Source organism: Neofelis nebulosa, chromosome 6 (assembly GCF_028018385.1).
Source record: "Neofelis nebulosa isolate mNeoNeb1 chromosome 6, mNeoNeb1.pri, whole genome shotgun sequence".
Taxonomy (NCBI): domain Eukaryota; kingdom Metazoa; phylum Chordata; class Mammalia; order Carnivora; family Felidae; genus Neofelis; species Neofelis nebulosa.
Window position 1 is genome coordinate 137,963,574 of NC_080787.1, and position 15,314 is coordinate 137,978,887.

Below are 15,314 nucleotides of genomic sequence, written 5' to 3' on the forward strand. Positions count from 1 at the left end.
ACTGAGTCAAGCTTGCAGCTGGTCTATCATGAGATTATGCATATGCCATAGGCAAAAAAAACCAAAAAACAAAAAAAAAACAACTTTGAGCTGATATTTTAACAGGCAACAAAATAATAATACCTTTTATTTGTTGGTAGATTTAATACTTTGCTCATTCTTCAAACAATTTGGGACCATTGATAGAAAATATAAAATAAAATGATAAAATGTAAATGAAAACATATCAGAACCATGGAAAATATAAATTGGAATTGAAACTGTAATATACAGAGACCCTAAAGTCCAAAAAATTGCTGTACTTGAAAAGACTTTACTCTGAATTTCCTGGTAGCCAAAAAAAAAAAAAAAAAAAAAATAAATAAATAAATAAATAAATAAATGGGGCGATAAATGGCTACAGTTCTTATTTTCCATGAAGCAGAAATATACTAGTTTTCCAGGTAGTGTAATGGATTAAAGAGCATGAGTTTGGGCTTGAATGCCAGCTCTGCAATTGACCTTGGACCAATTACTTAATTCATCTAATTCTCAGCTTTTCATCTTTTATATGGGAGTACTTGTATTCACAGCGTTGGGTTGATTTACAAACTGAGATAATTACATGTAAGGTACCAACAAATAAGAGCCCTGTGATGAGGAAAAAAAAAAAATAGGAAGTTAGGAGAGAGAGTGGTTAATTACTTCCCTATCACAAACACAGAAGTGGATTGTGTGGTGCTCTATCTTATAGTGTCCCTTGATGACCACCAAGGACATGAAAATGTCACTCGGTCAAGACAGCTCTTGATGGGGCCAAGAAATTATGCTCTAATGTACAGCCTTGTGATCGCCCAGCGTGGTCCAAGACAAAATCCAGAGTTTACAGAGAAATGGATGGATTCTCTGTTCTTCAATCAACCAAAAAGCCAGCCTTTTGATAGATCTGAGTGGCTCTCTGTTCAAGGAGATAGTCCCTGGTGGGAGCCTGGAGTGGAGTATTGGTGGATGATGAGCCCCTGCACTTTAGTGGCATAGCTTGGTCATCCAGCGTAACTGACGCTCTGGCCAGAACAATGGTCGCCTTTTGGCAAGGACTGGATCTTACCCCAGCGCTCTTGGATGGCTCCAGTCCAAGAATCAGCACTAAACACTTAAAACCTGTGGTCCTTTCTCTCATTTCAGACTTCAGCTTTCTTCATTTTACCACATTTTTCTAGCTTACCATGAACTCTGCTAACAAGGATTTTCTTATGGCTTATTCGGGTCCAACTCCTTGACAACTATGGGGAAAATCAGAAGTTTGACATCCAGTGGGGCTCTCTAACTATATAAAGACATGTGTTGCTCTGAAAATTGTCTTCCTTTCCCCCTCTTTCTGTTACTATTTCCATTTATTATAGTGAAATCCTAATGGCAAATATTCATGTCAGTTTTTTAAAAAGTATTTTTGCAATAATGGTTCTTTCATTTAGCAGTGTTTGATAGTCTGAATGTGATCATAGTTCCCTATAGGAAATGGGAAATACTTCATCTTGGTGGGAATTTATGAAAAAACCTGTTTACCCAGCACCAAGTAACGAATGAAAACAAATAAAAACCAGCCTACATACTCCTCTCCATGCTGGTGGATTGGGTCTACATTACATGACACACTTATTCAAAATTAATCCATTTAGGAAAAAAGATGTACTTGTGAAAAGCCTCCAACATGTAGGCAGTATGACATTTCTTCATCTGAGAGCAATTTAAATGTCTTATTATCATCTCTAGCTAAAAATACCTTATGAATTCTAGATTCTTTTGTGGAGTTAATCTTACAGCTCAAGTTCACCTTGTTGCGAATTCTTCATCTCATGTCAGTGTGGGGGGGGGCAGGGGTGGGTGGTGGTGGTGGTGATGTTGTCTTCTGTAGAAGGGGAATGTATGTCATCTGTCCCCTTCTCCAGCTATCAGCAAATCCGTGCCGAGGGGATGGAGACACTGTGGGGACACAGCCAGCAAGTAGAACCTTGTTGTTTAGCAAGTTTTCTGTGTCTGCCTTTCTTACTGTGTCTTCTGTAGTTGAGGAATGGGGTTTACAAGAATGGATTTTTGAAGGATCAAGAACAATAGGTCCTTTTGCTATAGCAGAGCCTGTTACTTGCAAATCCCACATTCATTTCCCCACCGTCTCCTCCTCTTTAGCAGAAATCTGACTTTGCTTATATTTTACCCTATGGGAAAGGTAATCCCATCCTCAGCTCAAAGGTAACTAAGTAATTCTAGGCAATAATTACTGTCTCATTTTGTTTGCTAATGGTTAGTGGAGAGCGGGCTGCTGGCTTGGACCTCGCCAAGGAAACGGGCAGGGAAATTTTCTCATGACCTTTAGGTAAGATTTTCAGACCTTAAAGGAAACATCCAGGAAAGATAGTCTTTTCTTCCCCTGGACTTTGTTATTCCGCATGTAATGGCTGGAATTGCAGCAGCCATCATGAAACATGAGGAACACTAGTCTGGGAACAATATTGACTTACTATGGTGGCAGAGCAGGATGGAACAAAAATAAGGAAAGAATCCTAAAAACCTCTATACCTAATAACTTCTATTTTGAAAGAGGATATATTTTCTTTATTTATTTGTAGGAGAATATGTTTTCCTTATTGTTTGAATTAGGTTGGGTTTTCTGTTACCTGAAACAAAAGCAACTTCACTGATGTATGGAGATATTACATAAACGATCATGGAAATTCTTTTTTTTTAATGTTTATTTATTTTGAGAGAGACAGAGCATGAGTGGGGGAAGGGACAGAGAGAGAGGGAGAGAGAGAATCCCAAGCAGGCTTCCTGCTGTCAGCTCAGAGCCCGACACGAGGCTCAATCTCACAAACCATGAGATCATGGCCTGAGCCAAAACAAGAGTTGGACGCTTAACTGACTGAGCCACCCAAGCACCCCATAATCATGGGAATTCTGTAGTCATGGTTAAGCCAGTTGTTCTTAGAGCGCAGGTCCTCTGTTTTCCTGTCCTGTCTCTCGACACCTGGTGGGCATGAGGCAACACTAGCCCAGAAAGTTGATGAACTTAGCATGGTGTATTTTCCTTGCATATCACATGTGCAACATACGCAAACACACACACACACACACACACACACACACACACACACACACAGAAGAATATGAAAAATGCCAAGAAGCCAATTCTACACAGCCAAGTCAAGCATGGAGGGCTAGAAAGTTCCTTATTAATTCAAACCAACAAGAATCAGGTAGCTGTACTTTGGCAAAGGGAGAATGACTAAATTGAGGCTACACAGTTTCTAGAGGTATCAAGGCCCAGCTCCAATGTCACATTCTCTGTGAAAGTTCCCTTGAGCCTGTTAGGCCAAGTTCATCACCCCTTGTTCCTCTTCTCCTACTGCTATATTCATATCTCTAGTCAGCCACTTCCACAGGGTATCAGAACAAGCAGGCCAGTGTTTGGTTCCCTTGCTAGATTGTGAGTTCCCATGGAGCAGGGTGTTTGTCATAGCCTTTGTTGTATTTATTCATTTAATAGCTATTTGTTGAGTAGCTACTACGTGCCAGACATTGAGCTGGGGACTGAAGATGTAGAATAAGGAAAAGCAGATATACCCCTACCGTCATGGAATTTAGAGTCTACTTGGAGACAAACAATCTAATTATCGCAATAATTGATTCATTTCTTGCTCCTGACCAAATGGCAGGCACTCAGTAAGAGCCCAGTAATTATCAGTTGAATAATTAGTCACAGAGTTTTCAATATTCCACAGGGTCTCTTATGCTCCTGAAGGCTAGTCTCAGTTCATATTGTAGGGGAAAGTCTCCCAGAGGCAAGCAGGATCCGGACTCAGTGTGCAGGCTCTTTTCAAGCCTCTGCTTGCGTTGTGCTTCCTACTGTCCCATTGATCAAAGCAGATTGTGTGGCCAGGCTCAAGGCCCATGTGGAAAGAGGTTACACTTTTGCATGAATATAGAAAAGGGGGATTAATTTGAGGCCATTACTGTACCAATCTGCTACACTATTTTAAGTTGTGGGTTGTGGTATGAAAATCTTAAACGCAGCCAAGGAATTTAAACAATGGTTATTTGAATCCAAGAAGAAGTTTCTTGCTACAAATTCACACTCAAACTGAAATTTGCTTCAGGCATTTTAAGTGGAAAATAATGCTGTGGTTCACAGCGGACAGTGAATCTAAGCCTTTGGTCTTAAACCTTTACACAGTGCTTTGATGAGAGAGGGGGGGATTGACAACCAAGTGTGGCTCTTCCCCCAGCATTTGTACTATTTACAGTGAGGACAGTCTTCTCTTGTGATGTTCGTAATAAGAATAATTGGCTCTTCTCCCCCTCCCACCTCCCCACATCCAGAGGAGACCTTTCTAAATTGAATGGTTGGCCCATGCCACCAATACTTGCTATAAATTTTGAAACTTGCAATCAATAACCAACACCTCTTCTCTATTGCATTATAACAAATTAGTTTTTAGGTTGGGCTCAGAGCATAAATTCTTAAAAAAAAATAGGATAAAAAGAACACATAAATAAATAAGGCCTAACTTTAAAGCAGACTCTTAACCCTTAAACGTCTGTATAAACTAAAATGTCTATGTGTATTTTATTTGGAGACGGATGTGATGAAAACAAAACGTGTTCTAGATCTGAATGGAGAGTTAAAAACTAAGTATGTGGGTCTGGTGGAAAGATTATCTACCCAAAAGCATCTACATAATTCCATATCCTGGTCCAAAAGTTAATATAAAAGTCAATTGGTTAATACTAAAAATGGAACAGCTCTAGAGCTAGAACTAATTTGAGGACCGAATCATCCTGTGTTCTTTTTGATAAATCTGCGACTCTTTCTGAGTTTTGTGTAATAAGGAACTTGTAAATCACAGAATACACGGCATATGAGAAAGTTCTGGAAATGGCTGAAATTGGCTCAGACTTACTACAACCACGTTACTTATAGTGTCTTTGAACTCAACAAAACATACAAGGCACATACACACACGTACACAGGAAGATGAGGGTTAAATAGGAGTGCCAAACCCATTTGGGTTTCTCCATTTGATTTTGATTATAAAAGCCATCCAGAGGGTTTAAATAAGGGCTCTTAGGAGAATGGGCAGAGGTTCCTAGCACAAGTTCAGTAGGGCTACTATGCATATGTAGAAGCAAGACTAAGTCCCATGTTAACACTTTGAGATACTTCTTCAGGATGGGTTAGCCTCTAACACTTACACGTCCTCCCCATTCTGCTCACAATTCATATACATGGCATGTGGACGTCATTTCTCTTCTCTGTCAAACATCTGAGTATTCCATGGACTCCATTTTCTATGGACCAAACTGAGGTTTGAACTTTAGAAACTGTAACCTACTAGAGTAACGAGATACCCAGATTATGGGCTTCTTCTTGCCTGTGATTTGTATACTGACCAGACAAAGAAGCATAAAGAATGTTGCAGAATTAAAAGTGAATCTGCCTTTCCTTAATATGGTGGGGTTTGTGTGGTTTTTTTTTTTTAGCATTTGTCAATTCAAAATTTGAAAGTATTCATCTTCTTGTCCGTGGCATTGATAGCATTCACTCAAGGTCACCTGGAATTTGAGTTTTTAATCAAACTAGAAATCATTTTTGTTCTGAAGCATACTTTAAAGTTCCAACTATGATGACTTAATCATCACATCCAAAAATTGCTTCTGGCTCCTTGTGAAAATTGCTTCTTTGTATGAGGATTCTGTTATAATGTAAAGGGTATTACATTCCTGGAAATAACATAATGATGTATATAATGGAGATAAGGACATTAGATAGACCAGAATGGAATGAATATTTAAAAGTGCAAGATGCCATTCAGATGACCCCCTGAACATCTGTAACTGTTGTGCAATCCTGCCTTACAATCATGAGATGTGAATAGGGAGGAGCCTTGAAATCATTGGATTCAATATCCCCAATTATATTTGTGGAAACTTTGGCCCAGAGAAGTTGTTCAAAGTCACTTATTCAAGGTCCTTCAACTAGTTTGGCCAAGGAGAAAGCCAAAGTTTTATGACTTTCAATACAGGGAACTTTCTCCACATCACCAAACTTTTTCTTATGTAATATAGCACAAGAGTGTTGGAAAATATGAGTGTTAAGAAAAATTGATAGATTTACCTTATAGTTTTAGCAGACAAGAAAACCAGAAGAGCATCCTTAATAATGACAAATATGACAGCATTGGTTCTAAAACAACATTGAATAGTATTTTTATCCAACCAGTCTATCTATTTAATAGACAGATATTTTTTAAGTATCCACTATGCACATAAAATACCCAATCTGTTACACAAATAAAACAGATGGGCTTGTAATGGATTTGTAGCTTTTGTCTTTCTGTAGATAGCATTCAACATGAAACTGTTTCAGGTAGGAACAGGGATAAAGGAGAAAGCATAAGGTTCAGATTTGGCAAGGCTTCTGGGAAAAGATAGGTTATGAATAATTCGAAGACACAGGGATGATATTTGAGAGTTGTGAATAGAAAGAACTCTCTATTCAAGAGGTCTGGCAGTGAGGGAAAATAGAGTTCTTAAATGGGTCCTATGTGTTTCCTTCTCTAGAGTGGAGGAAATTAGCCCAAGGGTCTGGGGAGTTGGTGGTGATTAGCAAATGGACGTGCGTTTGTCAGAGGACCTACAATGGCTTGATGTCGGTGACAATGCCTCCTGAGTTCTGGAAAGCCCAGCAGGAAGCCTGAAGCCCTGTGTTGTGCAGGCTGTGGTGTTGGTGATCGTCTTAAAATAAGCAGAGAGCTGGAAGTGATTAAAACTGTGGAAAGGAAGAGAAACATAAGAAGAACATAAGAGAAGATTTATTACGTGAGCAGCCCAAACAAGAGTGGGACAGGGACAGAAATGACAAAGGTTCCAGGAGAGACTTCTGCACACCCTGGAGGTGGAATCCATGTTATCAGCACAAAATATTGGAACGGGTTTTTTGTATGTTTCTTTTATGAATATATTTAACAAGGAAACATATTAAAATCCAGTGTTAATTTTTAAGGTTTTCCAGGTCCTGTCTTAATAGCAATATAGATTAAAGGGAAGAATTTCATAGTTTAAGAAGAGAGGATTATTGGCTTTCCACCCAGTTTTCCACTTTTATGGATGAGGAAGGTGTGATAAGGGTGGCTCCTAGCACCACCGTGTCCTAGGAAACTTTAAAATGAGGACTTGCCGAATGGATGTGAACTGCTGCTCAATGTCTTGGGGCACCTGGGTGGTGCAGTCGGTGAAGCGTCTGACTCTTGATTTCGGCTGAGGTCATGATCTCATGGTCATGAGGTCGAGCCCGGCATTGGACTCTGTGCTGAGTGTGGTGTCTGCTTGTGGTTCTCTCTCTCCCTCTGCCCCTCCCCCTGCTTGCATGCTCTCTCTTTCTCTCTCTGTCTGTCTTAAAACAAAACAAAGTCATGTGGACAGAGACATTGAGAAGCAGAAGTGTACCTGAGTTCAGGTCTCACAAAGACCTGGCTGTGACTGTCCCCACATGGGTCTGAGTAACCATGGGACAGAGGGGATGTGAAATACAAGGGGCAGTTTTTTGCTCAAAGAAAGCAATTTCACCTTCAGCATAATAGGAGTACTGAGTCGGGTCTAATGCTTCGATGATGTTTAGTGTAAATTTCAGTTAATGCACACATTCAGTTAACCAGGTCACTAGTTGTAACCATTCTGGGTAAGTAGGCGTTAACGTAGTGTGAGCATGTTTACCAGGCTAATCATGACTTTTAACTATGGGTTGTAGGCCGTGGGCACTCCAGGGAGACCCAAGGAAGAGGAAACGGGGTTCTCACCTTGTCCCCTCCAGCGTTTACACAGACAACCCTCTCCCCCACCTTAGCTCCTTAGTGATGGCAGAGACTCCCCCACCCCCACCCCCACCCCCACCCCAGGGGCATTTTAGAGCTAGATTCCTGACCCTCCTCCTAGACTTTCTGTTTAAGTTAGTCTTTTTTTTTTTTTTTTTAACATTTATTTATTTTTGAGAGACAGAGGAGTGGGAGAGGGGCAGAGAGAGAGGGAGACACACAATCCAAAGCAGGCTCCATCCAGGCTCTGAGCTGTCAGCACAGAGCCCAATACGGGGCCCAAACCCACGAACCATGAGATCATGACCTAAGCCGAAGTCGGACCCTTAACCAACTGAGCCACCCAGGTGCCCCTCAGCTAGTCTTAGAACGGGGCCCAGAAATCTGTCGTTTTAAAGTTCCACAGGTAATTCAAATATACAGCCATTTGGGAACCACAGCTTGTAACATACCATATTAAATGCCATTTTGCAAAGACTTAAAAGCAGAATTGATGTTAATTCTTCTAACGAGACCAGTCCCCAAGGAGTCCTGTAATCATACACTATGGAAGTCTTGGTCCAGACCAAGCATGCTTTTCACCTAGAAAGTCTTCTTTGTCCCCCTTACCAATGCAAACCAGGGACAAGCGATTGAAATTGTACACGTCATCTGGTGGTAGTTACTGTTGTGCTCAGGATTTTGGAAAGACTTCTGTTTATTTGGCATGTTCCACACAAGCCTGTCAGCCCCTGGGGATTTGTGGCATTTGCAGAACTTACAAGCAGGCAGCATAAAAATATATAATTCATAGAGTGAACTATTTTGGAGCTCCCTTCACTTTTACAAATTGGCCATAAAATAGAAACCACAGACATAACATTCGTATAACCATAGTTGCCAAGAATGAAGAATCGTTTGGGGAGTGGGGGAGGATGAGGACTTTTAGTGTGTACTTCTTTATAGGGCATCCAAAGAAAGAGTAAGTGTTAGAAATTTGTTTGTGAAAGATAATGGTAATATTACAGTTGGAATATAGTTTTCTGCCTGATCCTTGGCAAGTATCTGTTGAAAAAAAATGGGGATGTTGGAGTTGACCTTAAAAGGGCTTTAAAAATCATTCAGCTTGTCTTTGAGGGGCATCTGCTTGTCTTGATAGGCATTTCAGGTATATTTAGGATTTCACGTGTGTTTTACTATGACTTACTGCTTCCTGTTTTTCCCTTTCCTGGTGGAAGTGCTCCACAATATGCAAGGCTCTGTGATTGCCTACAGTAGACTAAGGGGAGGAGTGAAGGGAACACCACATTCTTCTACTCTCCTTCACCCATTAGCCGCTTTGACATTCTGGGATTACGTTCACGTCTAAAACATGTCCTCTGGAAGCAAAAGGAGAAGCTGTGTGACTCCTGTCAGTTCCACCTGTGCATTCCAGTGACTTGGGTAATGGATGCGTAATGGCCGATGACACTGGATGACGTGGTAGACTGTTGAAAAATAGCATTGAATGGAGTTGGACGCATTCAAGATATAAAAGAGGAGATGGTGAGTCTCACAGGAGTCACACTAAAAATTATTTCACCATTTGATGTTACATATTAGAGTGTCGTCTTGGGGTCCAGAGAGCTGTGAGCTGGGCTTTAGTTGTTATGTGCCACTCTTTGACCTTGAAAATGCCACACGATCTCTCTGAGCCTCGGTTTGTTCATCTAAAAATAGTCACGGTATCTCCCTCACAGGGTACTCGAGAGGATGAAAAGACGACATAAAAGAAAGCCCTCGCCAAGCCAAACACATTGGGCTGAGTGTGACAATGACAAAGAGTAGGAGTGCTGGGGTGGGGAGGGGATTGGAGCGGGTGGGTTATTCTCAATTGCTCTAGACCTCAAACTCTGTTCCCCTGTGAATCCGTGATCTATAGAGAAGAGAGGGGCACACTGGGAGTCCCTTAGGGGCAATTAATGATGCTTAAATTATTTGATAATTTAACCTTCTAGAGAGATGTGCAACTAGAGTAAAGACAATTACACTCTCTGACTCAGTATTGTTAACAAGGATTAAAAGCCTTTACCTGGCACAAAGCCTAGCACAGGGTCAGGGTCAGCCTTTCATAAAAATCAGTTCCTTCCCCCCTACTTTTCCGGAATGAAGGCTTCAAATAAAATAAAAAATGACAATGATTTTTAAAACAGACCTTCAGGAGCGGATCTATAGCTCTACCCGAGCGGGGATGAATCTACTTGTTGCCGTTCCGAATTTTAACTCCTTATCCAACATCAGCACATTGATTTAGCCTGCTAAACTTGCCAATTTCCAGAGCATTACATAGGTTCTTTTAGAAAAGGATTTAAAAGCCCCATCCTAACTTTGAGAAAGGTTTATGTTTGTGATGATGTATGTTGTGTCTTTAACAATCACCAGACTGATTCCAGAAGCTTCATCTAAAAACACATTTTCTAGCTCAGTTTTTATACCCTGTAGCTGTATATTGGTGTTTACAGAAATGGTATAATAGAGTCACAGTGGGGATGTTCAGCCTTCTTTTATTTTCAAATATTATTGTAGATACAGCTGCAGGAACAATGTAGGGAATTTTTGTTTTTATGGAAGTGTTCTTTTTTTTTTTTAACCAAGTTCTGATTGACATGTAACATTATGTTAGTTTCAGATGTATGACATGATGATTGGATATTTGTATACATTGCAAAATGATCACCACAATAAGTGTAGTTAAATCTGTCACCATACATAAAGAATTTTTTTCTTGTCAGGACAAAAGTGTTCTTAAATAACAAATATTTATAACTGTTATGTGAGAGCCTCCCACAAGACTAATGAAGGAATTGGAATGAAAAGTTTTTCAAAAGTCAACAAACAACTAGAAGGTTTATAATAATATCGTTAGTTATTAGCAAAAGGAAATAGATGGGAAGCCTGCCACGGTGTAATTACCCACAAAATTCAGGAGAAATTAAGTGTTTTCGCCAAAGGTTTGTGCCTCTCGGTTCTTCATTTAAATCTTCTGAGATACACCTGTACTCTTGGAATAAAGTGCTTGGGTATGCGGTAACTCATCTTGGTCAGCAATTCAGACGGAACAAGCGCTCTCCGTTGCTGTTCTATACTGTGCTAGAGGACAAGGAAAGACACATTGATCGCAATTCTTAAGCCGTTTATTTTTTCAAAGAAATTAAAACTTGTCTTTATATCAGCAGCTCTGTCACAACTGCAGTCTAAACCCCAGCCTGGTGATTATGGAAAGTCCAGCTTGCAAACGCTATTGACATCCTGTTATATTTCAGCCTCCCTGGATCATAACCTCATGAGGAAGAACATATCTGATTTATCTGAGTATCTGAGCTTCCGCAGTTGTTGTCAGAGAGAGCTAATTTTGGGGTACTCACTGATAAAACCATAAGTACAATGACCTATTAGAATGATTATCCTTTTACCCTGATGCCTTTTATATTAGCACTTGGGTAGAAAGATCAGCTGTGTTTGAAGATTCTCCTGGTCTCACATTTTAGCAGAATCATTGTGTTAATCGTTGTTAAATAGCATATTAAGCCCTCAGAGGATCTAATCAATCAATGTTTGTTGAAGCCCTATATTTATATACATGGCATGTTCTAGGCAATATGAGGACACACAACAGAAGATACTGACTGGTTCTAAAGAAACAAGGTGTTGCTCATTAAAAAAAAAATTCTGGAAGAATTATATCAAAATGGTACATGATGGGTTGCTAAGTGAGTGATAGATATAATGTTTTACTCCAATGACAATTAGCCTTTAAGCTCCAAATTTATGAAATGCTCCTCTATATAAATGTAAATATAAATATAAAATATTTCATAAAGATAAGTAAGCCTGTAATTACAGAGGCAAAATTCATATTACATACAGTAGGCACGTTTGGGGTATATGTATATTTATATTATACTATATTCTTTAGCTTGTGGCCTTCTGTTATGGGTACGTGCTGAATGAAGGACTCTTGGTTAACATTTGTCAGTTGTTACTCAATGCTGAGCATTCAAAATGGAAATATTTTTATTGGGGATATAAGTATTTAATCAGATGCTTTTCATAATGGCTTCTTAGTCTCTGAGAATCATTTAAACTGGGCAATTAGAAAAACAAAAGAGGGGCACCTAGGTGACTCAGTCAGTTAAGCATCCAACTCTTGATTTCGGCTCAGGTCCTGACCTCATGGTTCATGAGATCAAGCCCCATGGTGGCCTCTGCACTGACAGTGCAGAGCCTGCTTGGGGTTCCCTCTCTCTCCCTCCTTCTCACTGCCCCTCCCCTGCTTGTGCACATGCTCTCTCTCTCTCAAAATAAATAAACTTAAAAAAAAAGAAAAAGAAAGAAAAGGCATCTATATTGGGAAACTATCTCTGTTTGCAGATGACATGATCTTGTATATAGAAATTCCTAAAGAATCCACCCATAAAAGCTATTAGAGCTAATAAATGCATGCAACAAGATTGCATAACACAAGATTGATGTACAAAAATAAACTGTTTCTATCAGTGAACAGTCAATCCAAAAATGAAATTAAGAGAATAATTCCATTCATAATAGCATCAAAAAGAATAAAAGGAGTATTAGGCTTGTACATTGGAAGCTACAAAACTAAATAAGTGGAAAGATATCCCATGTTCATGGACTGGAAAACTATTATTAAGGTGGTAGTAGTCCCCAGAATGATCTACAGTTTCAACACAATCCCTATAAAAATCTCAACTGCCTTTTTTTGCAGAAATTGACAAACTGGTCCTAAAATTCATATGAGATGCAAGGGACCCAGAATAGCCAAAACTATGTTGAAAAAAAAACAAAGTTAGAGGAACTCCCCCTTTTCAGTTTCAAACCTTACAACAAAGCAATAGTAATCGAGACTCTGCAGTATTGGCATAAGAATAAACACATAGATCAATGGGGTAGAATTGAGAGCTCAGAAATAAACTCATACATTTATGGTTAGTGGATTTTCAACAGGGTGCCAAACAATTAAATGGAGAAAGAAGCGTCTTCAATAAATGGTGCTGGGACAAACGGATATTCACATGCAAAAGAATGAAGTTAGATCACTAGCTCACATCACACACAAAATAAACTCAACATGAATTAAAGACCTAAATGTTTTAGGCCACTAAAAATATAAAATTCTTAGGAGAAATCATTCTTGGGTTAGGCAATGATTTCTTAGATATGATACCCAAAGCACAAGTCACTAAAGAAAAATTAGATACATTGAACTTCATCAAAATTAAAAACTTTTGTACTTCAAAGGACACGGTCAAGAAAATGAAAAGGAAACCCATAGAATGGGAGAAAATATTTGCAGATCATATATTTGCAAATCCAGAATAAACATAGAACTTTTGAAACTCAATAATAAAAAGACAAATAGCCCAGTTTTAAAATGGGCAAATGATTTAAACAGATATTTCTCCAAAAAAAAATATACAAATTTCCAATAAGCACGTGAAATATGGTCAACATCATTAGTCATCGGGGAAATGCAAATCAAAACAATGAGATACTACTTCACATCCATTAGGATGGCTATAAAAAAAACAGGTAAAAACAAGTGTTGGCAAGGATGTGGAGAAATTGGAACTCTCGTGCATTGCTGGTGGAAATATAAAATGGTGCAGCTGTATTGAAAACAGTTTGGAAGTTCTTCAAAACATTAAATAGAATTGCCATATGATCCAGCAATTCCACTCCTAGGATATACTCAAGGTGAATCGAAAACATATGTTGACACAAAAACTTATACACACATGTTCATTGCAGCATTATTCATGGTAACCAAAAGGTGGAAACAATCCAAATGTCCATCAATTGATGAATGTATAAACCTGATATGGTATATCCATACAATGTAATATTATTCAGCCATATAAAGTACAGATTCATGCTACAGTATAGATGAATCTTGAGCACATTATGCTAACTTAAGCCAGACACAAAAGGTCACATATTTTATGATTCTATTTATAAGAGATGTCCAGAATACTATAGGCAAAACCATGGAGTCAGAAAGTAGATAAATGGTTTCATGGGACCAAGGTAGTGAGGGAAATGAAAAGTGACTGTTAATGGGTAGGGAGTTTCTTTCAGGGATGATGAAAATGTTCTGGAATTAGGTAGTGGTGATGGTTGCTCAACTGTGTGAGTACATTAAAACCACTAAATGGTCCACTGTGGAAGGGTGAGTTTTTATTGATATCTTGACTTTTTTATTGCTATCTCAATATTTTTCCTTGAGCACTCTACAAACGAAGTTCTAATAAAGCATAATATAACTTGCAAAAGCATACTGTCATCACAGCACGTATTTATATATTTTGTTCCTAAGAAGAAACAAAAGAAGCTTCATAATTAGGCTTAGGATTGGCGTAAAAGCTTACCAGTTGTAAGTGTCGGTGCAGAAAGGTAATGAGTCCACCATTTGTCCCAAGTCGTACTATGAAGACAACCATAAGTCCAGTGCTCCTGTTCTCTCTTTGACTTGACATGGACCCTTCTCACTTAGATTGATCAGACATTTGTTGTCCTGAAACTGAGGGAAGAATCCCAAATATTTTCACCCGAGGTCTCATATTTGCTCTCTCGTTCTTTCCCAGGTGCTACCTTTCCCGAGCCAGGTCGTGTACAACAGGGTAGGCAAGTGTGGGAGTCGTACTGTGGTCTTGCTTCTGAGAATCTTGTCAGAGAAGCACGGATTCAATTTGGTCACGTCAGACATTCACAACAAAACCAGGCTTACTAAAAATGAACAAGTAAGTTGTCGCTGCCCGTGGTTAAACTGTGCTTTGTGTCAATTCGTTTGTGTAATGAGTGGGTGCCTTACAAGACATCCTTCAAACACCTAACAAATGAATAACAGAGTTGCAATGTCATACTGTATTTTTGGCCGAGTGTTGAAGGAAATGTAAGTTAAAGTCTGAAGGCAGTCTTTAGACAGGAAGTTTCCCTGAAGGGATACTTTTATTAAGATGGGTGAAGGACAGTATACACTCATCATTGTCTATTTAGCTAAAATCAGCCATGCGTAATTCTCAAATGGTTACACCACTGAGCTATAAATAATGCCGACATCCTGACAACAAAAGTAGGAAAACTATTTTCATTATTTCTTCTTTTCCATTTTTTCACACTTAGGGTTATACTACAGAGAAAGCTCTCTTTGGGCCAGGAATCTGATTGATTGATGGGGGCAGGAACTTCTTGCTATGGGTGAGCTCAGGGAGTCTTGAGTTTCCAAAGCAGCATTTGGCATATTCAGTGGAAGCCAAAGAATTACCCCATTTCCCAGGAAGAGTTCTGTCTGGTTTCTTTGTTTATTTGTTTGTTGAGAGAGAGAGGGCATGAGCTAGGGGCGGGGAGAGAGAATCCCACAGGTGGCAGAGAGGAAGAAAGAGGGAGAGAAGGAAGCGGGATTCACCCGAAGCAGGGTTTGTGTTCACCCGA

General features: G+C 39.4%; 1 protein-coding gene across 7 annotated transcripts in view; it reads left to right on the plus strand.

Moving 5' to 3' along the window:
• UST (uronyl 2-sulfotransferase) overlaps nucleotides 1-15,314 on the plus strand; it is a 314,823-nt gene that overhangs the window by 158,804 nt on the left and 140,705 nt on the right. For 6 of the 7 annotated variants that reach the window (XM_058735598.1, XM_058735592.1, XM_058735593.1 and 3 more), the window contains exon 3: nucleotides 14,468-14,623. The exons of the other annotated variant lie outside the window; for it this stretch is intronic. In XM_058735598.1, coding sequence (XP_058591581.1) covers nucleotides 14,468-14,623 — 156 coding nt within the window. The remainder of the gene's footprint in view (nucleotides 1-14,467; nucleotides 14,624-15,314) is intronic. 7 annotated transcript variants of the gene reach the window in all.